The following is a 24,163-nucleotide window of genomic DNA, read 5'->3' on the forward strand; positions in this document are numbered from 1 at the left end:
TGGGGCACTGGAGGTGTCTGCGAAAACCTGACAAATTGAAGTATAAATAAATTAATATTACAAATAGTAAACCTTCCGAATTTTTTTTAATATGCCCTTAAGTAATTTAAAATCTTGGATTTTTCAGCGCACTACATGCATCATTTGAAAAAGACAAAGGGGCGTTACCAACGATAAGGCAAATATCTGACGTTACAAATTTCCAACAATACTTTTGCTGGGTTTAGTTGCATTTCCGATTGTTTGGACATGTTCAGAGGAGGGACAGTGGATTTATTGGTAGAAGGATGTTGGAGATGGAGCTGCCTGGCAGGAGGGCAAGAGGACGGCCAAAGAGGAGATATATGGATGTCTTAACAGAGGACATGAAGTTGGCTAATGTTAGGGTAGAAGATGTCCATGACAGAGTGAGGTGGAAAACGATGATTCGCTGTGGCGACCCCTGATGGGAAAAGCCGAAAGAGAAAGAAGAAGAAGTTGCATTTCCGATTGTAAACAGCAGTAGAAATAGTATTTAGGAAGTTCAATCCACTACAATAGAAATTAGTAATCATAGTGTACATAAACGTTAAAAAGGGATTACATAATATATTTTTGACCGACAATTATGACAAAGTCATAATACCTCAAGTCAGATAGTTTGTTGTTGAAATTAAATACACTTTCACAATTTTACGATTTAGTACTTAAAGTGGCGTATCAGTGAGTAGGAAAAGATCATGTGACTCGTACCCACAATTCCATGCGCGTTCCCTCGATCTTTTGACGAAAATTACGCGGTTAAAATGACTCTTGCTTACAAAAAAGTGCTAAACCGTAATAGGTAGGATTAGGATTATTAAAAGACAAATAGAATCTGTATGTTCTGATTCATAATGCAAACCGACATAGAGAACATCATGTCCGGGAATGAGGTTGGTCCTTTTTGTCGACAACAGTCAGCACTCTTGTTTCTCTTCAGATCGTATAAATCTTTCGCCTTTTACTAAAGATTTCCGTGGAGAGGAACAACAAGAGTTTTACTCAATTTTTTGATGCCCTGCTAACGCGGGGCTTCCTATCATTGTTCAAAGCAAAGACATTGACAATCCAACGAAAACAGGACGACGAATTCTGTATTCACTAGAAAAACATGTTCCATTAAGTTGTGTGTTCCGTCGAAAGGCACCATATTGACACAGTCAGTCGAAGAGAGGGTATAATGGTGTCTTTCCAGAGATTTCAAATGTGTCCTTACTGTAATACCCTTTCTGCGGTTAGTGACACTCAGTGTTAATCGAATCCCCTGCTGTACTGCATACTTTCACTAGAGGGCGCTAATGAGACATTCACCTCGTTGCCAACAGCATTATCAGTCACAAGAAGCGCCGTGGAAAACAAAATGTCCACGCTGTACTGTTTACTGTGATAGACCGTTCATTGAGAACGTTTTATTTTAGTTTTTTGTATGCGCATTTCAAATGTTTGCTAACTTGGTTTGTGTATGAATAAATACATTTAATTTGAAAAAAGTATACAGATGATGTAGTCTATTAGTTGGTATTAATTACAGAAGAATTTAACTTTGCAAAAATAAAAATGAATACATTACTATGAAACATTTTCTCATTTTGTGTCTTAATAATCTATTTCTTTTGCAACTTTTTAATGGGAAAAGTTTTGCAATCATAGTTGCTCACTATTTTATAAGGAAACTGTTTTTTTATTGCTTCCTAACCATGTGATGTTATGATTGCAAATATATTAAAAAAAATATGGCTCCAACATACACACATTTTATAAAGAAATTATGTTAGATTTTTATACAAAAACCCCTGCAATTCGCAAATTCTGTTCAGTTTTTTTCAAAAGCTTCCAAACCACATGACCCAAAAACATGAAACCTATGCCAATTTGTTCTTCTGACAAACCTACATCAGACACGCCAATTTGTTTAGGAATTAAAGATGATACAAATCTTACATTACTATTTATTTAAATTTAATTTAAATTTATTTAAAATAACAGCTGCTCACATATAAAATCTAATCGTTTCTTCAATAGCTCCCAAACAGCCTGATCCAAAGATATGAAACCTATGCCGAATTGTTGTACTGACATCCCAACATCAGACACACCATATCTTTGTGTCGTACGGTTTGGGAGCTATTGAAAAAGATGACCAACTTTCATATGCAAACCTATGAAATTTTGATATTAAAATTCATATAAAATATGTAACATATTTGATAACAAAACAAATTGGTGTGAATGTGAGGTGAATGTCTCATTAGCGCCCTCTAGTGAAAGTATGCAGTACAGCAGGGGATTCGATTAACGGTTGCATAACACTGAGTGTCACTAACCGCAGAAAGGGTATTACAGTAAGGACACATTTGAAATCTCTAGAAAGACACCATTATACCCTTTCTCCGACTGACTGTGTCTATATGGTACCTTTCGACGGAACACACAACTTAATTGAGCACGTTGCTCCGATGATTACAGAATACGTCGTCCTGATATTGTTGGATTGTAAATCTCTTTGCTTTGAACAATGATAGGAAGCCCCGCGTTAGCAGGGCATCAAAAAATTGAGTAAAACTCTTGTTGTTCCTCTCCACGGAAATCTTTAGTAAAAGGCGAAAGATTTATACGATCTGAAGAGAAACAAGAGTGCTGACTGTTGTCGATAAAAAGGACCCACGTCATTCCCGGACATGATGTTCTCTATGTCGGTTTGCATTATGAATCAGAACATACAGATTCTATTTGTCTTTTAATAATCCTAATCCTATTTATTACGGTTTAGCACTTCTTTGTAAGCAAGAGTCATTTTAACTGCGTAATTTTCGTCAAAAGATCGAGGGAACGCGCATGGTATTGTGGGTACGAGTCACATGATCTTTTTCTGCTCGCTGATACGCCACTTTAAATCCTAAATCGTAAAATCATGAAAGTGTATTTAATTTCAACAACAAACTATCTGACTTGAGGTATTATGACTTTGTGTCATAATTGTCGGTCAAAAAATATATTATTTAATCCCTTTTTAATGTTTACGTACACTATGATTACTAATTTCTATTGTAGTGGATTGAACTTCCTAAATACTATTTCTACTGCTGTTTACAATCGGAAATGCAACTAAACCCAGCAAAAGTATTGTTGGAAATTTGTAACGTCAGATATTTGCCTAATCGTTGGTAACGCCCCTTTGTCTTTTTCACATGATGCATGTAGTGCGCTGAAAAATCCAAGATTTTAAATTACTTAAGGGCATATTAAAAAAAATTCGGAAGGTTTACTAGTTGTAATATCAATTTATTTACATTTCAATTTGTCAGTGTCGCATCAGGTTTTCGCAGACACCTCCAGTGCCCCAAGTAGAATTTTTTTTCTTCATATCTTTGGGTCGTACGGTTTGGGTGCTATTGAAAAAGATGACCAACTTTAATATGCAAACCTATGGAATTTTGGTTTAAAATTCATAAAAAATATATAACATCTTTGATTACAAAACAAAGTGGTTTGTCGGATGTTGGGATGTCAGTATAACAATTCGGCATAGGTTTCATATCTTTGGGTCAGGTGGTTTGGGAGCTATTGAAAGAATTGTCCAACTTTCATGTGCAAACCTCTGGAATTTATAAAATATTGAGCAAGGCACCATATCATCATCTATGATTGAAAAAAAAATTCCCATTAAAACGTTGCAAAAGAAATAGATTATTTAGACACAACATGAGAAAATGATTTATAGTAATTTATTTATCTTTGCAAAGCATTTAGTCTTGGGTTTGATCTAAAATCTTCTCCTTAATTTGTTGAGGGTCCCTAAGAGACCCCACTGGAGATCCACGCTGAATGTCTGTAGAATATCCAACCTGAAACTAACAGTCAGAAAACATATGTTACATGCGCTGCAGTCCTGTTACAGTTACATTTTCCTGAATTCATGTCACAGTGATTTCCTCGAGCAAATCAGCAGGGAAGTAGCCCAACTTGCGTCCGGTGCTGACCTTCAGGTAGCCCCCTTTTTCATCTCCTTTCTTTACCACAATCTGGAATATAAATTGTGTCAGTGCACATTTCATCCACATCTCAAGGCAGTGTAACTTTTTTTGCAGTTTTAAACAAAGCATGTAGTGTCCAGTCACACACATTTTAAATTTCAAACACTACCTGATCTTTCTTTAAGGTAATTTGTCCCATCTCTCTGTTGCCCACAAAGGAGCGGGTCACCTTAAAAACTCTCTCTGATGCTCGGACTTTTATGATGTAGTTTGTTGGAAAGTAGCCCGTCTTCTCGCCCATCTTCCCCTGCAAAAATTAAGACCTAAACAGTAACCCTAGCGCAAAGGTTGTTTTTAAAACTCAAGAAGTTGAACTCACCCTCCACCACTCTTCATTGGAGTCATCTAGTACTATGATCCGATCGCCAGGGCTAACACAAAAACACACAATTGGTATTTTTGAGAAAGACTTTCAAAACAAAGAACATTTGCAAAGAACTGCTACCATCTAACAAAACATACTGGAAATCAAGGTCGTCCTTTTCAATGGCCTTGAAGCGGTACAGAGCTAGGTAATAGTGAGATCCGGTGAATGTGCCCTTACTCTGTTAATAAGAACATTTTAGACATTATACCTACAAGATGCTTCTTGTCAACTTGTATTTATTGATTGGCTATAATTTTGTTTGTACCTTGTCATCTGCTTTGTCTCCTCCTTTTTCTTTTTTATCCTCAGGTTTCCCTGTGTTCACCAGAATTCACAAATCACTGTGTAAAATAAACTATGTCCACCAAGTATTTTCTGTTTGCTGGTTAAATTTTGTAGTTTTTATGATTTTCATAGGAAAATATTAGTTATTTTTCCCACAGAAGGCAAGTAACCAACAGTTTTAATTTATACCTTCTCCTCCTTCTTCATGCTCTTTGGGTTGTTGGTTCTCCTCCTCCTCCTCTTCCTCCATCATCATCAACTAGAGAGAAAGTAAAACTGAGTTATCATTCTGAGTTTTTTTATTCATCTATATGAACACAAACATTGTAAAGTGTTTACATCATCATTTGTTGATACTCTAAATTTAGGTTTGAGACAGGAAGACTTCACTCACATTTTTTTTGTCGTTTTCATTCTTTTTGCGCTCCTTGTTTGCCATTATGACGCCCACTCTCAGGGTGTCAAAGACGGGGTCATTCCGGTTTGGATTATCTGGTGGAATGCAAAATTATTGAGCTGAATCAATAATTTATCTATTTAATTTTGACTGCTTGATAGTAATATTTAAAAAGACTAGTAATGCAGAAGCCTACAGTCCAGGTTAGATGTCACCTTTGAAGATGTAATCTAATTTTTATGCTAAGCCAAAAGGAGATTTTCTGTACAAACTGGTGTAATTTTTCTTTATTTCAATTATATTGTTGAATCAGCTACAGCAATTTTCCAACACAAGTAACTTTCTTTTTTTCAAAATAGTGATTATGATAATCATGTCTATTTTGAGCTAACTTTTCTGGACTCACTTGGATCGGGTTGGTCACTGCCATACAAAGGGGAGCTGTAAGCTCTTCTAAATCCAGGTGGCTAGAAACACAAAAATAAAAAATAAAATATTCATAAGAGTTTATAGCCTTTGAATTATAAAACACAATAATCTGAGTTTGCACAGATTTTATTGACTGTCTATCTATTTGACTGCATATTCTTTGATATCAGTGTAAAATATAACATTTTTTATGATGAATAAAACTCACAATTTTGCCAAAACACTTCTGGAACTCGACATAGGATTGGCATGAATGGTGGATATTGGTTTTGCAGTTTTTACACCTCAGACAAAACTTGTTGTTCACTGCAAGATGTGCAAATGAAAAACAGTAAAAGTCACACATCATTTTGATGTAGAAAATAGCATCACTATGAAAAGTCAATCTAAACACATTTCTTTGGGAAATTTAACAGGACTGGTTGTGTATTTGCGTATCCTGGTGAGCACATACAGACTATCATGCGAGCACAGACATCGCAGAACTTAGGTTTCTTGCAGTAGTGATCCTTGAATTTGTGGGGTTTGTCATTGATCCGAAGAATGGGTTCCGGGGGAGGTTCTGGTTCCTTTTCCTCCACTTCAACTTCCTCTTCATATATGAAGTAGACCTTGAGAAATAGCAGAAACAGCTTAGGCAGAAAATGTGAAACATGTTAAGGGTGGTGTTCATAAAGAATCTCGATTTGTATGAGTCAGAGTTTTGGCAATGAAACAAACTGTCTAGACTACATGTATAAAACTATCTTCAGGGAAATCTAAATCTGAGGTCATATTTTCAGAATTGACAGTGGACTGCAGCCTTGTTCCAACTGGTGGCTATTTTAAACATCCTGGGAATGGCCCTAATGGTGGGTGGTTGGCATGGTGCTGTCACTCACTGTGTCTCCCTCCTCCCTCACTACATTGTCAGGGACTGGAGGATTGTCATGAATATCCACAGAGTTTTTGTCATCCTCCCTGAGATAAATAAACGTGGAAAAAACTATAAGCTGCCGAAGCCACGGATTGGGAAAAAAACACAATTTTGGAATTAATAAATAAAACTCAAAGGTTTACTACTGGTGCATGTTTATTCAGCAATGACACTAAAGGAGAACTTACTGAACTTATTTTACCATGACAGACTAGGGAAAAAAAAACAAGCATCATGGAAACCATGTAATCAGAAGAAAAATCTACTCCAAGTTACAAAAGACACTCGTCTTAAACGATACAATTTTATAAAATAACTTCAGTTAATTATTTTATAGAAATTAATAGGTAGACTTTGACCTCATTGCAAAAAAGATCTCTAATAGTATCACTTATCAAGTTGAGTTTTAAGTTAATTGATAACTAACAAGCTTATAACATTTTGACACTGACGGAACAAATGATGAGTGGATCTGTACTCACTGATCCATGATGCAATGCAGACAAAGTCAACACTTTCCAACCTAGAAATAATGGAACAACGTTTGACATGGGGTTGATTGACTTAAAATTTAGAATTTCTAAATGATTTCAATAAAATAAAAACTTTGGTTTATAAAATATTATATTTTATGTACATCTGAAAGGACCTCTTTTCTTTTTTAATTGTGAGAGTTCATATAATCACTCCCTTACGTTTCTATGTTTAGGATTTTATGACTGCCAGTGTTTAAAAATAGACAAATGCCAATGTAAAATGTATTTAGCCACAGATTTACTTTCGCATGTTTATATTAACCAACCTACAATTTCACACAGCAAAAGTTGAAATATCAAATACAGAAAGAAATTTTTTGTAAAAAAACAAAACAAAACAAATATGCTTCATTATTTTGTGTTTGACAGTGTAACTTGGATTTTGCAAATTGTCACCTACAGCTTTACCCAAACTCTTTTTGGGTTTTGAAATCTCATAATTGCTAAATTTTGGATTTTTTTCTAGTCAGGAAAAAAAACGTAACGAAATCCAAGCTATCATCTTGAACAAAATTGTTTTAAATAAACCACACAGATTTTAAGAGTGGTGAACAATTCACTTAACAAATTTAATCTACTTACAGAACAGAAACAGAAATGGTTATTAACAGGCATTGTTTATATATGCAATGGTAGCCTACCTTAAGTGAAAGACCACGGAGGAAGTTACAAATCCAGTATATTGTCAAAACTCTATGGTGGGTCTTGAGCAAAAGACGATGACTGGTGTGGCGTACGATCTGTGCTACTGACTCCAACAAAGCAGCCGCCCAAAATGTCCTGTCAGTTCAGGCCTTTTGGCCTTTGGTCCCCTATTTGTGGTTTCTTGATATTCGCTTCAGAGGATTTTACACTTTGAATGTAACCTCACTAAAGTAATATATATTTACATATGCCAATATACAAAATAGTGTAAAGGGACTGGAAAGATCTAACTATTTATGGATGCCCAAGTGTGTGTATTTTTGTGCATGGCAGGCTTGGCATTACTGAGTGAACTTGACAGTTTGCAACAGCTGAGTATCTCTCACTAAGCCTGAGTCGGGAGGAAAAGGGGATACACACACTCCCCCCTATCTATCTATCTATCTATCTATCTATCTATCTATCTATCTATCTATCTATCTATCTATCTATCTATCTATGTATATAGATAGATATAGATCTTTATATCTATATCTATCTATATACATATCTCTATATGTATGTCTATGAAGACTCTCATTCATCCAGGTTGGTTCCATTGTAGTAGGTTTAGGGGATGTCATCTGGACTTGGTTTTAAAGTTTAAAATCTCTCTACATATCTATATCTCTATATATCTAGATATATAGATATGTAGATGCATATATATCTATATAGATATAGATATAAATGGATATATAGATATATATGCAGTGTCCTCTGTCAGGACGCTCCAACCTGCGCTAGACAAGCGTTACAAAGGTCCCGTTGCATTTTGGGTACAATATTCCTGACGCGCTGAGTGCGCATGCCCAAAAGAAAACTCCATTATTATTTTTTTTTCTTTTTTCTTTTGCTTGGAATTTGTAAGAAAAAGGGAAAGAAAAAAAACACAAGGAGCAAATGTGAATTTGGGATCACATAGGTCGTTATGGTTGTTGAATTGAATGTGAATTCCACACGGTTCAGCAGAACGGAGACTAAAAGCAACGGCCGGATCGTTGTGGACGGGGAGCGGGACATCCCTCGGTTTTGCTGGGACTCTCCAGAACCAAGTAAATTTCAGTCCTTTAGCTTTGCTAACTAGCATAGCTCGTAGCGGTTACCCAGGAACTCAAGCGCAGTGAAATGAAGCGCTACTGCTCTTTGTTTTTAAACCTGACGGTCAGACGTTGCGTAAATCTTGATAGCTGGTTAACATCGCTAATTCGTGAATTAGATTATGTAATGGTTAAAGTCTCGCTTAATTGTTGAAAGTACCAACCATTTTCAAAACATTCACTGGCTAGTCGCCTTGCTAACTAGCTAACTTGATTCACCCGCGATCCAAAAGCGGAGACTTCAAAACTTAGCCAACACGGAGCTTAATGCAAAAAAGGTTAATCAGCATTTGTTGTTTGTTGTGGCTACCTCCTCTAACGGATATCTGTAAGTAAGTGAATCATAGTAATTCGAATAGGAAAGTTGTTGTGTTTATTTCGAGACAATGTTTTGCACGGGATGCCTCTTGTAACCGTTGCTAATACAAGAGTTTTTGCATCAGAGTGTTTTGTGCGCCTGACAGCTGTCACGACAACATACTACAAAGTAGTCTTAGCCTGCTAGCCCGGCTATTAGCTTTCACGCTAGCTGCCGTGTCATCAGTGTAAAATATTTCAGTGTTTGTTTGCCACACACGTCGTAAACTCCGTCGTTTGTTATTAGACTAATTTCGTTGTTGTTTGATTTGTTTTAGCTGCTTTTTGGGAGCAGTTGTGTCAATTTTAGTTAGCAAATCTGCAAACTACGGGCCTACCCAGAAACACACCCTTTTTAATTACTAAAAGTGCCTCCTAGGCTGGTCTCTGATAATTGTCTCCCTTTGAAGACCATTGCATCTCGTTTAACCATTTGTTTTCAAAAATGTCTGGCTGAGATCAGTTATCAAAAATTGGCAGATGTATTTGCAATTCTCGCTCTGCCAGGTTACATAATCGGCTTCTATCTTTTCTTTGCAGGCTTTGCTTCGTCATTTAAGCTTCTATTCTGATGTGATCCAAACAGTCGAAACCGTTAAAAGTTAGCCTGAAAGTTTGTACTTTCTTCTGGGAGAATAAATTCCAAGTGTTTGGAGGAGTCAGTTTTCACTGGCAGTAGGTGTAACCCACCAGCATGCTCATTGGACTGTGGATACCATAGCCAAAACAGATCCTGGCTTTTCAAAGATGACAAGGTATTTGACATGCCATTTTTATGTTCCAACAGTAAAACAATTGTTTCTCTTTGACTTTAGAAAATGTGTTTTTAATGGTTTACATTACCCCTCGTTTCAGTTTGTATGTGCATATTTGTTTACTTTTTGAATTGAGTCTCATCTGAGCTCCTCGGTGCCACATGAGTATGTATCTTGAGGGGGTGTTGTTGGAGATTAAGGGTGAAAAGGTAGCTTAAACGTGATGTCTTTAAACAGAATGTAATGATTTTTGCTTTTTTGTCCAGATAAAAAAACGTGTGTAAATGTGCCACCATAACCCTCCTGCTAGGTCCCCATTAGTGCTATCCTACTGATTAGATCTTTTCCACTTTTCTTTTCTCCATCATTTACTCAAAACAACACAAAAATCAATATTTCTCATACTTTTTCTAGGAGCTTGGAGGCCACAGCAACAAAATGATGGGAGGCAGTGAGACTGTCAGCGGGGACAAGGATGGGGTCCACACCGCTGCAATACATGTCCCCATTGGCTGGCAGAGGAGAATGGAAGGAGGGAAGGTGATCTATGTCAGGTATGTTGACGCAAGATATCTTGTGACTGATGCTTACTAGTGATTTGTCAACAGTTTTGTTGTTAAAATTAAAACCTATTACAAATAACAATGCTTTGATTTTTAAATCTTTTTACTCCTTTCACTTCAGAGTATTTAAAAAAAAAAACTCCAATATAATGGGATTATTTTTTGTTTATCAATCAAATCAGTATCTATGTTAATATTTCTGGTCTTTCAACAATATTTAAACTTCCAAGAGTTTTGCATTTTCATAATAATACTGAATCATAAATTCTTGTATTATTAATAATTTTAACATGACAAGTTTTAAATGTGTTCAATCTATAACTAATTTTGTAATACAGCCAGTGAAAAGGGAAATCGATCAAAAAAGAGTTGAACATGAAAACTATTGATAAAATGTTATGAAGTGACTGCAGCCATGTGAATTTTAGGGTTTAGTATAATTTGTGATTATGATCATGGATTACATGTGGGATTTATAACTTGCAATTTTAAGAAATTAATAGATTTTCCTTGTTTTTTTGTGAGTGTGTTTGTTTCATACTTTTGCTGCAGTACTTATATTGGGTAAAGTTTACATTTGTTTTTTGTTTTTTTGGTTGAGTTTATATACCTTTTGTTAAAGCTGAATGTATGCCAAGATGTGCATTATTCTGCTTATTTGATTGAAATATGTCCCTTCCTTCTTCCTGTAGTCCCAGTGGAGCTGCCCTTTCCACTCTAGAAGAGGTCAAGGCCTATCTGTTGACTGATGGTACCTGCAAATGTGGTCTGGAATGTCCACTTATCCTCAATAAGGTACAATATACTCCACTGAATACGATGATAATTGTTATGGTTTAGAGTGGAAGTGGTATAATCATTTGTACATTTAATATTGTAGTAAAAATGTTATTTTCCATTAAGCAGTGCTGTTTGGTAACATAAACAATCTGTCCTTGATTATGAGTTGTCATGATGATGAATTGACATCCTGTGTCTTTCCATTAAAAAAAAAAAGACACAAAGATTAAAGTCCCGCCCTAACTATGTTTTTATCTATTGTAAAACTGTTCTCAGTGATCTTTTAATTATGATTATGCTGCTTTTTATCATTTTGGCTAAAAACTGCATAATCATAATTAAAAGACCACTGGGAACGCTTTGAAAATGGATAAAAAATAAAGTTGGAGTGGGACTTTGAAATGCTTCAGTAAGCTGAAATTTCAACAAAAAATGTATTAAAGTTCTGTAATAAGTACACAGCATATCCAGTATCACTTCATTAGTATGTCCTGAATTAAAACATTATTTTAAAGGCAGGTGCTATGTTGTGGTCAACAGTAACTTTAATGTTTTTGCTTTAAGGTGCTTGATGCCAAATAACTTTCTGTTAAAATGTCCAATAATACCTACTTTTTCTAATTCTAACTTTCTTGATAAGACTTTTTTTTTAAAACAAGTATTTTTACTTCCTAATGATTCTGTTTTTGCAGTGGGGCAAGTGAATTCTGGTCTTTTTTTATAAAACCAAGTTTGGCAGGTTTGAGTACACCATTTTAATAGCAATAACTCTAGTCCCTCACAGGTGAAGGACCTGAATGTTACTGCTTTCCATGGGTTCTCTGAGTTTAACTTAATTTGATCTTACTCTGAACTTAAGAAAACACTTGAATCCCTTCATATTCATGGTTGCCATCACATGAAGCCTTTTTGTAAATTCTCTCCAGACTACTGTTTGTTTTGTTTCATGAATCTAAATTACTTCCTCTAACTGAATTACTAAAGATGGTAGGAAACCTGCACGTGTTCCCCATCTTTCTTTAGCATTATTTTCTTTAAATCTGTCATACCCTTTTGTCATTTTGAACGTTGCAGGTTTTCAACTTCAGCATAGATGTGAAAGTGGAACATCGCAGTCAGCCTTTAGGTAAACCAGAGCAGGATATGACCAAACTGTGCAATCATCGAAGGAAAGTGGTGGCGATGGCTGCTCTGTGTCGGAGCATGCAAGGCTCACAGCATCCGTTTGCCAATTTTCATCATCCAGGTAACTTTAAAAGCACAGAGATGGAAAAACACCTCACTGTATACTTTATACACTCTTCGGACAGACATGAACATTTTCAGACTTTTCTCTCTTGTTTCAACTCTCACAGACCAAATCTTTGTTGAAAAATAAGTCCATTGTTACAGAATGATAACAAAGATCTCCTCTCGATCAAAGATCTATGTAGGTTTGGAAAACTGAATGTATTAACATGTTCTTTTCAGGAGACACGGCACAGAGGGGATTGAATGTGTAGGTCAACAGCTAATCAAAACGCAGAGTGCTGTGCTCTGGAAAGAAAAACATTTTAAAAAGGGCATGCAAAATTGGTCTAAAAAAAATCTGTGAAACAGCAAAAGGTGAACCGTGGTATACAGTGATCCCTTGCTATAACGCGGTTTACTTTTCACGGTTTCGCTACTTCATTTGTATTGTGCATTGTGTTCTGCATTCTGATTGGCTAAAAAGTCACTCCGCTTCTTCTCTACCTGTGCGTCAATAACGTTGGAGTTTAATATGTACACGTACGTAAATCAGCTTGCCAACTTTACAACACGTACGTGCAAGTCATCTTGCATTTTCGAGTTTCTCTAAAACCCACAGAAAAAAGAGCGACAACTGCCTATCACTATGTTCTTCTCCCGAACAAACACAGCTGCACCGCGGGCTTCAAAAGAAGAAAACACTGCAGAGCAGAGTCAGGATGCAGTGGCTCAGTCTGAAGAACAGTGAAATACACCTGAGTCACTATTTGTCCGACTGTACTTTGTATTTTTTTCATAATCATTTTAAATTTCCTCCCGTTTAATCCAATTACTCAGGTCGCGGTGGGCGGGGCTAATCTCTGCAATTTGAAGCCTTCTGTTCACATTGATGATTAAAATTGTACAGTACAGAAGTTCTTTGTTGAAAAAAACGTTTCTAAAGTACTTTTATTTGTGAAACAAATGCTTGAGTCTGTAAAATGGTTTGTTCTTTCTTTTCAATCTATAATAGAGTAATTTAATTGTATAATCATTGTAAAAAAAAAATAGAGGTTTCTATTTCACGGATTTTGCCTATCACGGGTTCGTTTTGGAACGTAAAAACAAGGGTTTACTGTACTGAGGGACCAATCTATATGATATTATTGTTTTTAAGTATCACAGAGCATGCCCCTTTTGTTTTGTCCTTTAAACACATTTTTTACAATTAGAAGAAAATCCACATTACATAATATGGATTTTTCAAAATATTTATTTGTTAAAACCGATATTTGAGCTGTGTGTGCCTGTAAAATGCATGTAGGATTGGGAGATCTGTATCAGATGAGACTGCTATTTAGACAGGCCATTATAAAATTGAGAAATATATTTGTCACTTTAGAATACATTTATTTACATTTAAATACATTTTTTAAAATTTAATTAGCGATCTTGAGACTCTTTTTAAAGACCAAAGACATGTGATAACAGGTTTGACTCTTGCTGTTGTATTGTTTCCTCTGCTGTGTTGAGCTGGTTTATCTTCTCCAAAGGCAAAATATTCTTACAATTAGAGACATTTTTTTGTCACGTATGCTTTACATTTGAAATGTGCGTACTGATGTAAAAAACGACAACATATTTAACACTGTAAGAGCACAAGACCTTTTTACAGTTTCAGTCATGATGTGATGTTGTGCTTTAAATAAAAATAAAAATTCATCTTTTATTAATGCTTTCAGATGTGGGTCAAGGGGACAGCAGAGATCCAAAACAAGAACCTGCAGAAAGGAAAGAAGACGATCATGGAAGTTTTCTTCAAAAGCTCCAGCCAGTCTCGGCTCGATTCCACAACAACCTCCACCCGAATCCTTGTGCTAGTCCAAAATCTCCCCACCACTTCATCTGTCCTTACAATGGCTCCCCCTCTGTGCTTCATACAGGCACCAACTCTCATCATGCTCTAGATCCTAGAAAACTACACCACCCTACTCTCCCAACATCCTCCACCTCTTCGTCCAGCTCGTCATTTATAGCTCACAGCTCTGTTCCAAGGTCTCCGTGCACCCCCACACCTCAGAAAGTCAGTCAAGGTCAACGAACACCCAAAACCCCTGATGCTCCAAGCTCTCCTCGATTAGGAGCCCTTTCATCACCTCCACCCTCTTCCCCTATTGCTCTTGGTGGAGCTGTAAGAGGAGCACAGAGTCATACTCATCACCCCCATGTTGTCATTGTGGGAGCTCCTCCTCTTTCTCCTTCTACTCCCCTTTCTCCGTCTGTTCATAGTTTGAGTGCATCCCCTCACCAGCGATCCCGCCACCCCTCAGCCTCTCCTTCCTCTCTGTGCGGGCAGGGAGGAGGCCCAACAGCACCAGAGGGAGGAGAGCTGACGGGAAGCAACTTGCGTCAGAGGAGGAAATCCACCACCTCCTCCCCACGGTCCCCAGTCCCCAGTGGATCCCCAAACCCCAGCCCCCATTTTCCCAAGTACAAACTTGAAGACATTTTGGAGCAATTTAAAAACTCAGGCAGCAACAGCACTAATAATCACCACCCTCTCAGCATTTCAAATCCCTCCCTACTGACCACTCTCAGTAGCAGTAGCTCTCATGTTGTCTCCTCTAAACCCTTGAAGACTATCATGCTTCCAACTGCTAGCGCAGGAACTCCAGGGTTTGGTGGGAACTCTCCATCGTCCTCTAGTTTACCTCTTGGGCCATTACTGAATCACCATTATAGCCATCAAGGCAAGCTGCCACGCCCAGCTTCTTTCCCGGCGAGCAGTTTACTCTCTGCCGCCGCTAAGGCTCAGCTCGCTAACCAGATAACCCAGGGCCAGGGTTTAAATGCAGTTACCCCCCCAGGGAGCTTGTCTTCTCTGAATGTCTTGAAAGAGACACCACAGCAACAAAAGGTAACTAACAGCACTTTACATAACAGCCACTCCCCTTGTATTGCTTCTGCTAGGCTTTCCCATTCCCTCGCTGCAGCTTCTGCTGCTCTCTTTCCCCCCTCCCACTCTTTGGCCCAATCCCTGGCTTCCACTTTGCCTCACCTGCCCCCCACAGCAGAACAAAATGCTTCTTACAGGAAGAGACAACGGCGGTCTCCCACAGTCCTCAAAATGCTTAAAGACACACAGGCCTTGCCTAATGGATCACGGAGAACTCCACCAGAAGATGCTGTAGTTATCAACCTTTCCTCCTCCTCCTCTTCCTATCCTTCCCCTTTGCACTCATCCTCTACCTCAGCGCTGCAGAATCAGAGTTCTGCATCGGTGGATAACCAGAACCAGAACGTCCCCGGACATATGGCCAAAGTCCAAACATCGCGGCACACAGCACACCTTTCCAGGACCGTTCGGCCAAACGAGGCTCTGGATTTCACTACAAGCCTGACACCTTCACCCTTAAGCTTAGATCCTCCAACCCAGCCTTTGTCTGCTCTCTTACATCTGTTGAGTGTGCAAAATGCACAAACCAATGCCTCAGCTGCCAACTCCGCTTTAGCTCAGTCCAGAACTGTTTCTGTTGAAGGAGGTGGACACACTAGTAAACAGAGCCCCAAACGGTCATCATCTTCTCCAGCTCCTTCTGCCAACATCAGACTCCCACAGCCTCAGTCCCCGTTCCAAAGAGATAACACTAATCCTCTACCCTTGGTGCAACAGCCACTTTCATCCCCTCACATATCCCCACATTTCACATCATCGCTGTCTGTGTCTCCTGCTCAATCTAATAAATCGAGTCCTCCACAAAAGCATTCCCCCTCAGCGGTGCTTCCCAAGTCAAATTTAGCTTTCCAAAGCAGTAGCTCAACTCAGCAGATGACTTCATCGCCGACAGACAAGCAACAATCAGCTGATAATCACATTCCAACATCAGACTCTGTGTCCCAGGCGTCTTCACAGGTACCCTCACCACAAGGGGCTGGGTCAGCAGACAGTGGTAGCAACAGCACAACCACGTCAGTGGACCTGAGTCAGCGTCAAGGCAGCGCTCTGCTGCCGATCCCCTCCTCTCCAAAGCCTCTCGATCTTAGCAACCATGTCTTAGCCTTTCTTGCTGCATCCTCCACTGTGACACAGGGGAACAGCAACCCCCCCAACGACACAACCAACGTTCAGATGTCTTCCCCAGAAAACCAGACTGCAAGTAAGAATACTCTAGTCTAAGTTGATGGATAGATGGTACTTTATTTGTTATTGTCTCTGGTACAAAGGTATTTTAAAAAGGATTCTTTGGTCATATTAAATCAATCATTTACCATGGTAAAATTTACAACTAGAATAATAAATACTACATTAAAAGTGCACAGGAAATTATAACCAATTAATTTGCATCTTTAATAGAAAGGGCATTAAAAAAAACAAGGATACACAATTGTAGTTTTTGGTTTCAAATAAAAAATATTAAGATATGAGGAATGGTAAATTATACATTTTTATCAATCTTTCATTATTTTTGCATTTCAGATTGTAAGTGCTTGGGATAATTTTCTTTTTACGTTTTGATTACATGTCCTTTTTAAGAGAATAAAAAATTAGGGAAAATTACACTTAATCTAAGATTTTCAAAAAGACCTTTTACATTCTTTGTTTTTTTGTGATAATATTCTTCTAAAAAAGCATAATTCTGGTTTTGGAGGCATTTTATTAAGAGAGGTAGTCATTTAAACATATTTTTATTATTTGTACTACAGCTTGTTGTTGTGTTTAATAAATTCCTGTATCCATTTATATTTTAAGACCTGTCCTTTACTGTTATTTCAACCCAGTGATTGCCCTTTTTTTAAATGAAAACATCTGTCTTCAGACACGTTTGACAAAACATTTTTTAATGATATGTCATCCAAAACAACAGTTAAGGACTTGTGTTTTTTTTGTCTTTTTTGTTTTTTTGTTTCCAGGATCGGAGGAGGATGGATTTTTAGACCCAAAGTCCTCCACATTGACCAAACGCTCAGCAGCTTCTAGTCCCACGTCTGCTGTCTTGTCACACCATGAAGACCGTCACAGTCCTCCTACCCCTTCAGCTGTGTCTGAATCTATGGCTGCCTTGCCTCTGGCAGAAGCCTTCCCTTTCATGAACCAGGATCAGCTGCTCCAGCTACTGTCTTCTACTGGAGGTCTACCATCTGTTTTGGACCCTGCACTCTTGGCTTTGTTGCCCCTGGGTGGGCTGTGGATGGGAGGGCAAAATGCACAGACACCTCCTGCTTCTGTTACACCACAGCCACAGCAAAATCTCGTAGAGTCGCAGCCACCAGAGGAGCAGTCGATATTAATGCAAGACGCACAACAAAATCTCCAAGATCAGCAACAAAAGCAGCAGCTTAACAGCAATCCTCTGTTTCCCTTGTTGCCACTGTTGAGTGGCACCCAAGGGGAGCTACCACTAAACCTGATGGGCCTGCAGAATTTTATGTCAGCCTCAGCCCCTTCAGCTGGGCAGGATCTGGATTTATCTGAGAAAAACAGTCTTCAGGCGCTATTTATGGCATCTCTGCTACTTGGACAACAGCAGCCGTCTTTGTTACCCCTGTCTGCATTGGGCCAAATGAGTCAGGTCAGCTTGGAAGTTCCTATTCAGCATTCACAACAGATCCCTACAACCTTGGATGGCCTTGCTCTGGATAAGACCTCATGCCTGCTGGAGCCATCCTCTCTGACAGGTCCCGGGCTCCTGGAACTCACGCAGGGACTTCTTCCTATTACTGCAGGAGCTGAGGGTCCTATTCAAGCCCTGCACTCCCTGCTCCTTCCTGCCACTCTTCCTCCTCCCCCAGCAGCCTTCCTGCCCTTCAACCCTGCCTTGCTCACCGCTGCCCTGAGCTCTCTTGAGCTCCACCCTCCTCCAAATACCCAGTTAGCTCCTGCACAGCAAACCCAGCACACCCAACCTCAGGTAGGATCCCACCCCCTTGTCCTTTGACCTAACCCTAAACTCCCCAGAATGAGATCTAGTTCCTGTAAATGCTTCACTCTTCTCCATGTTGGTCTTTAGTTTGCTCAGAGGTCCATCTTTTTAAGCCCAAAAAGATTTTATTAATCAACAGCTTTACAAAATGGAACAAATCATTTGTATATTTTGTTTAAACCACCTGTGTCTCTGTCAGAATTTCTTTCTTCATTATCTTGTAAGTTTTTAAAAAGGTAATTTGTCCTCCTTTTTTCAGGTAACTAGTGAAGCCGGTGTTGAAACCCTCATTCCAGTCGCTCTCCAAGGCAAAGACAACCCCATACTTCAACAGTTACTGCCTACTTTGCTAAATCCTGCTCTACTAGGTAAGTCCACCTCTTAATATGCATCTCTCTGGGGAAAAAATGTTTGTTTAAAATACATTTTACCTTTTTGTTCAAAAACTTAAAACATTGCAATTTTTTTGTAGTTGTGACTGAGTATTCAGGAGTCTGTCTCTTTATAGGAGATGTTTCCGGTGTCACTGGCCTACCAAACATGTTAGGGATGGAGGCGGGCTCAATTCTTCTGTCCCCTGTCCAAGCTTCTGCTTTGGGCATGTCTCTACTCCAAGGTCCAGATGGAGCCATCAATTTGCTCAACAGTATACAGGTAGGCACACAAACTGAGCATGTTTGTTCTATTTATAAAGTGAGTGTAACTAAAAAGATTACAAAACATTGTGCATATCTTCAGTCCTGTGTCATGAGAAAATGCTTTTTAAAGAAAATCACGTTTTTAACATATTCTTCTGGCATTTTTCAGATGATGGAGGACATAAATTAAGAAAGTTGAGCTTAAAATTGTGTTTCTGAGTATTTTTTTATCAAAATTGTAAATCAGACGAAAAAAAAGGCAGATGAAAAGCTTGTAGTAGTTACAAAGGTGCTACAATCGGCGTTCCAACAATGGTGCTGCTCTGTACCATTCTGATCCATTCATTTGTAGATGACTAGATCCATGTCCATCTTTTTTTTCCTCATCTGAGCTGGAATCTGGCTCAAAACTGGACGGCTGGATAGCTCTAATGTTGCTCGCCATTTTTGTTGCTGTTAGGTTGGGGGTATAAGGGGCAGTAAGCTAGCAGGAGAGGTTGTAAACAGAGCTCTAAGCAAGAGGGAGGACAAGGGGTGGGGGGTGCTGCTGGCTAAAATGAAATATTCATACTTAAAAGACCATTGAAATTGGCTTAAATTTTAAATTTAATTTTAAATTAGCTCAAAAATGATTTGAGTGTTTCTTTAAGAATGAAGGTTGTGATTGTGTTTTAAATCATATATTTTCCTCTTATTCTAGCTTAATCTTGCACCACCATCTGATGGGGAAAAGTCAGATTTATTGCAGGAAACCCAGAGCCCTGTTCGCCAAGAAGACATACCAGCTAGTGAAGTTGCTCCAGAAGCCACCCCAAGTCCTGCTCCAGCTCTAACTCCGTCTCCTGCACCAGAATCCACTCCACTTCCTCACAAAAGATCAGAGGGCAAGCCTGTCATTGACCCCTACACTTCTTTCATGGACACCATTTATACCTCTTTCCTTCAGGTCAGTGCAAAAGAGCAGGAAGACGGTGGCCAGCTAAGGCCAACTGACCCAACTTCCCCCTTCTGTGCCTTACCGCCGGTTTCCTTCCCCGTCGAACACCATTTCCCATCAACCACCGTCTCAACTTTCCCTCAGGCAAGTTCCCCAGCCACCCTCAGCCCGCGCCGGGCTTGTTCTCTACGCAATCCAGACTTGTCGCGACTCAACTTGGAGGCAACAGCACATTCCCCTGCCCAAGGGACACCTAAGCCCATAGAGGACGGGCAAACATCTCCCTTACAAAGGAAAACAGCTATGGAGGGGCACGTCCACCTAGAGCCTCCACTGGCACCTATATTTTTGGAGGAAGCCAAGACTGACTGCACTGCATCTACTGGAGCGGTTTGTCCCTTTGTGGAGGGGGAGTCAGATCAGCAGGGGCACCTCCCTCATACAGGATACCTCAGCCCCAGGGATGGAGGCAGCGAGAGGCTCGGTCAGGACACAACTGAAACAGTGTTGGACAGTGGACAGGGAGTGGTGAGTCTGTGTGGAAGACATTTCCATTAACACAATTGAATAGGAGGACCAGAGGAGTATCTGTTATTGCTGAGATGCAAGTCACTGCATTTGTTGTGACCAATGTGTGTTTCTGTTATAAAAGGATCAAGCAGGAGGAGCGAGAAGAGGAAGGAAGAGGAAGCAAACGTAAGTTGCCTTTAAAATGTTAAAAAACAAACAAAAAAAAACTCAAAATTACATAGCTTTTGAATCCCCTCACTGATCACTAAACTAGGCATTAAAATGTACTTAATTGACCAATCATTAACACTCACTGTTTTTGTCTTGTCTTATTTTAAGGCTACAGAATGTGTTGGAAGACTTCAGAGACATGGATGCTACAGCACTTGAAGAAATCAAGGCCGCAGTAAGACCCACCACTTCCATCTGTTAAACACAAATTAGTTCTCCTCCACAGCTGTGAAAACTCTTTTTTTCTTTCATTTTTATTTTAAGTTTCTATTTTTGTGACATTTACCCTTTTTTGGTAGCTCAGAGTATTGTAATACAGGAGGATGCTTTAATCACAAAGATTTTGATGTTATTAATGGTTATTTTATAATTGAAATGATTTGCGTTACAATAGAGTATTTAAAGTGATGACATTTAAATAATTTATTTATTTAAATTATTTATTTATTTTCCTCTCACATTTTTGTTTTTTTCCTTGTTTATGACCGACCTCAAATGACCTAAAATGTCAGTGAATCCGTGCTCACATCTTCCAGCTAACTCTCAAAGCACTAAAGCTGTGCCACAAAGTTAACATGTCTGTTACCTCATCAGAACTTGCTTTGTACTAATTATCATTTGTTAAAACCTGCAAAGAACAGGGGTCTGACGTGTATCCTTTATATATACCTGTCCCTTTTCTCTGTTTGAAAAATACTGTGGATCTGTGACTTAAGCTTTTTGTTAAATGAGAGCGAGTTTTTCAGATCTCTCCTTTTATTGTCTTGTTAAGAAGCAACAACAAAAGATGTTTCATGGTTTTTTATCTGTCCTGGACGTCAGAAGCATGATGGTATGGTGTAGTTATGCTCTGCTCAGAAGCAATACATTTAGTCAGACGATGATCTAATTGAGTTGCTTAATTGTTTGATTGTAGACCCCAAAATGTAAACATTTCAAGAACTTTTATTGTGAAAATCTCAAAGGGTTTTTTTTTTTTTTCACTGGGACTAATTATTAACTAAGCAGAAGAATAAAGTTTTTTGTCCCTATCAATGAAATTGATCTGAGAATGATTGGACCATTTTTTTGTTTTAAGTGTTGATCCGTTGTGTTTTTGCAGACTGTGCTCCTGAAGCCTGAGAGGTCAGTGCGGGGGAGGCGGCGAAGAGGCGCCAGGTCTCTGAGGCAGTGATAGGTGGAGAAACCATTCAGCCTCTCCATATCCGTGCATCTTTCCTCTCTCCTCTTTAAAAGAAGCCCAACTGCACTAATTTGATAATGTTGTCATGTCAAGTATTGCTATGGCAACCACTACAAAAAAAAACATAGGAGAAATATGTGGTCATATGATTTTTTTTTAAGTGAAAAAGATTTTTTGTGGATATTTTTTCACTAGGTTTTCTCTTGGGTCACAAAATAATGGATGTTGTGATCAAAGATTTTTCAATTAGGTGATTTGATGCTAGAATGGTCTTGATGAAAACCATCAAAATAACAAACATGTACTGTTACCTTCTCATTAGTGGTTTACTGTGAGTCAGGATGAAAGCCCATCTACTTGAACGATGCTCTCTGTTTAAGTGTGTCTGAATATGTTTCGAGGAGTGTGTTTTTTGTATGTTTGAGTGTATTGGACAACAGTGCTGTTGCTGAGCCCCTACTGACTGACTTTTTGTCAAATTTATTTTTGCGACAGCACAGGAGAACCTGTCTGTCTTTGCTGTTGTGTTTCGATGGTGTTGTATATCAATAGGACGTCTGTAAAGTTTTCACAAAAGTGGGAAAACATGAGAAAAAAGTTCTGTGTTTTTCTTTCAAAAGTGTGAAATAACCTCAAAAGATGAGCCAGAGAAATTAGTCGGCCTCAAAAGATGAGGTTTCTTTGGCAGTTTACACCAACCACTGACCACACAGAAAAATGATACGATTCCTTTCATTTTTTTTTGTGTTTCCTTTTTGTGATTAAAAACATTAACTTGAAGTATTTTTTTGCACAACCTGTTGATTTATTTTATGTTGTGCCAGGGCCTCCAACAAGATCTGTAACATCTTTCTGATTGGTAGTTTGGTAACCCGTAGACATTTCACATACTGTTACTTGTGGATAATTACACGTAGCTTTGTTGTGATTTGTTGAAAATGTTTCAAGAAAAACGCACCCCAAAGTCGTCAGCCCTCAGCTACAAGGTAAATCTGTATGAAATGGGTTTTACTGGGAATTTGAAGTTTTCCAGGAACCTTTAGATTTATACGAAGTACTGTATGCCCTTCTGATTGGTGGGATGGATGCCAGGTATTCTCATAGACAGAGAGTGACACTTTTGTCTCATGTGGATCTGCTGAGTCTGTGTTTTGGAGATTGTGGATTTGGAGTGATATCAATCTCTGTCTCCCAAAGTCACTATTCGAGCTCTTCTCCACTCACTGCCCCGCCCCAAGATTTTTGGCACTGAGCTACACTTAAAAATAAAACTGAAATACAAAAGGAGAATATGCAATTTCTACACATGGAAATTTGTACATATGTACAGTTAATGTGTTTGATTTTATATGGTCTGAGAGAGACGAGAGAGAACAATTGTGAATTTTTCTTGGAATTGTAATTATTTTTCTCATTTTTCCCATTGCTTTCAATACTTATGTTTAAAAGAACAGATTAAATTGTGGACTGTAGCTTTCTTTTTTATATGGGAGTCCTTTTTTATTTAATATTAAACTATTTACACTAAATGGAACTTGTATTGGTTTTTGTTCTAAATTTGATCCCGTTTCAGCTTATTAACCCTTGTGCTGCTATCCTATGGGGTCAAGATGACCATCGACGTGTTCTCCCTACCATGATAAAGGTGGAGAGGATTTCATGTAATCCATGGAACCAGCGAAGATCACAAATCAATGAAGAAAAAAGTTCAGTGCACTGTCTAGTGGGTCTAACTCCCAATGACCCAACTCCCAATGTCAAAGTGCCTAGGATATAGTCTGGGGCCTTTTGTGAGCATTTTTTAACTATAATTTTTTTTATACTACTTGATCTCATATTTTTTCTTTTTTCACAATGAACCTTATACTGTCTTAAAATTTCAATTATGAGTAGAAGATCTTTACTGCAAAAACTGAGATCAAACGTTTTTTATATTCTATTACATGGATCAAATGTGTAGAGACAAAATTAAAAGTAATACAAAGCAAAGACAAAGTCAAAACTACATGAATATGTCTCAAAAAACAGGTGAAGCTCCACTAAACTACAAATTTTAAGGATTTATTCCAATTATGTGTTTATAAATATTCACATTTAATTTTAAAATAAAACTAAATTGGTGGGGGTTAGGCAACATTGCAAACAGCCAATGTAATATGCAAACAGATTGTGTAGTTTAGAGACAAATGTTAATCTATAACATTTCACACACATATATACAAGTGTATATACAGGTATACTCTTCTTTTTTCTAGTATTTTTTATAATAGTTTTCTCCTATGCAATAGAGCAGGACATCTTTTTTTATCT

At 38.3% G+C, this 24,163-nt stretch overlaps 2 protein-coding genes and 2 non-coding genes across 7 annotated transcripts; 2 read left to right on the forward strand and 2 right to left on the reverse strand.

Annotated features, from left to right (window-relative positions):
* The first annotated feature begins 941 nt into the window (after positions 1–941).
* Positions 942–1,055, forward strand: LOC111947704. Its single transcript, XR_002873596.1, has one exon. It is a non-coding gene; the product is annotated as a U5 spliceosomal RNA (small nuclear RNA).
* Positions 1,056–2,545: 1,490 nt separating this feature from the next.
* Positions 2,546–2,659, reverse strand: LOC111947705. Its single transcript, XR_002873597.1, has one exon. It is a non-coding gene; the product is annotated as a U5 spliceosomal RNA (small nuclear RNA).
* A 1,065-nt stretch (positions 2,660–3,724) lies between these two features.
* On the reverse strand, positions 3,725–7,934 carry stac3 (SH3 and cysteine rich domain 3). The gene is made up of 13 exons (XM_011476865.3): positions 7,627–7,934; positions 6,932–6,972; positions 6,415–6,493; positions 5,988–6,144; positions 5,742–5,839; positions 5,511–5,571; positions 5,102–5,199; positions 4,897–4,966; positions 4,688–4,737; positions 4,518–4,600; positions 4,375–4,426; positions 4,165–4,302; positions 3,725–4,043 (listed from the first exon to the last, which is right to left on the reverse strand). The coding sequence occupies exons 2-13, from the start codon at positions 6,937–6,939 to the stop codon at positions 3,936–3,938; spliced, it is 1,002 nt and encodes a 333-aa protein (XP_011475167.1). The 5' UTR covers positions 6,940–6,972; positions 7,627–7,934; the 3' UTR covers positions 3,725–3,935.
* A 542-nt stretch (positions 7,935–8,476) lies between these two features.
* Positions 8,477–23,382, forward strand: LOC105354337 (serine/arginine repetitive matrix protein 2). Of its 4 annotated transcripts, none has more exons than XM_023956471.1 (13): positions 8,477–8,724; positions 9,667–9,881; positions 10,296–10,435; positions 11,137–11,239; positions 12,299–12,470; positions 14,176–16,590; positions 17,345–18,342; positions 18,614–18,722; positions 18,863–19,008; positions 19,693–20,457; positions 20,582–20,625; positions 20,779–20,845; positions 21,773–23,382. In XM_023956471.1, exons 3-13 carry the CDS (start codon positions 10,320–10,322, stop codon positions 21,842–21,844), a joined length of 5,007 nt encoding a protein of 1,668 aa, XP_023812239.1. In that variant the 5' UTR covers positions 8,477–8,724; positions 9,667–9,881; positions 10,296–10,319; the 3' UTR covers positions 21,845–23,382. The 4 variants fall into 4 exon arrangements, with proteins under 4 accessions (XP_023812239.1, XP_023812240.1, XP_023812241.1 ...); XM_023956472.1 differs by lacking the exon at positions 8,477–8,724 and adding an exon at positions 8,740–9,101; XM_023956473.1 differs by lacking the exon at positions 8,477–8,724 and adding an exon at positions 8,740–9,097.
* The last annotated feature ends 781 nt before the right edge of the window (positions 23,383–24,163 follow it).

This window comes from Oryzias latipes, chromosome 7, assembly GCF_002234675.1.
Source record: "Oryzias latipes chromosome 7, ASM223467v1".
Lineage (NCBI taxonomy): Eukaryota > Metazoa > Chordata > Actinopteri > Beloniformes > Adrianichthyidae > Oryzias > Oryzias latipes.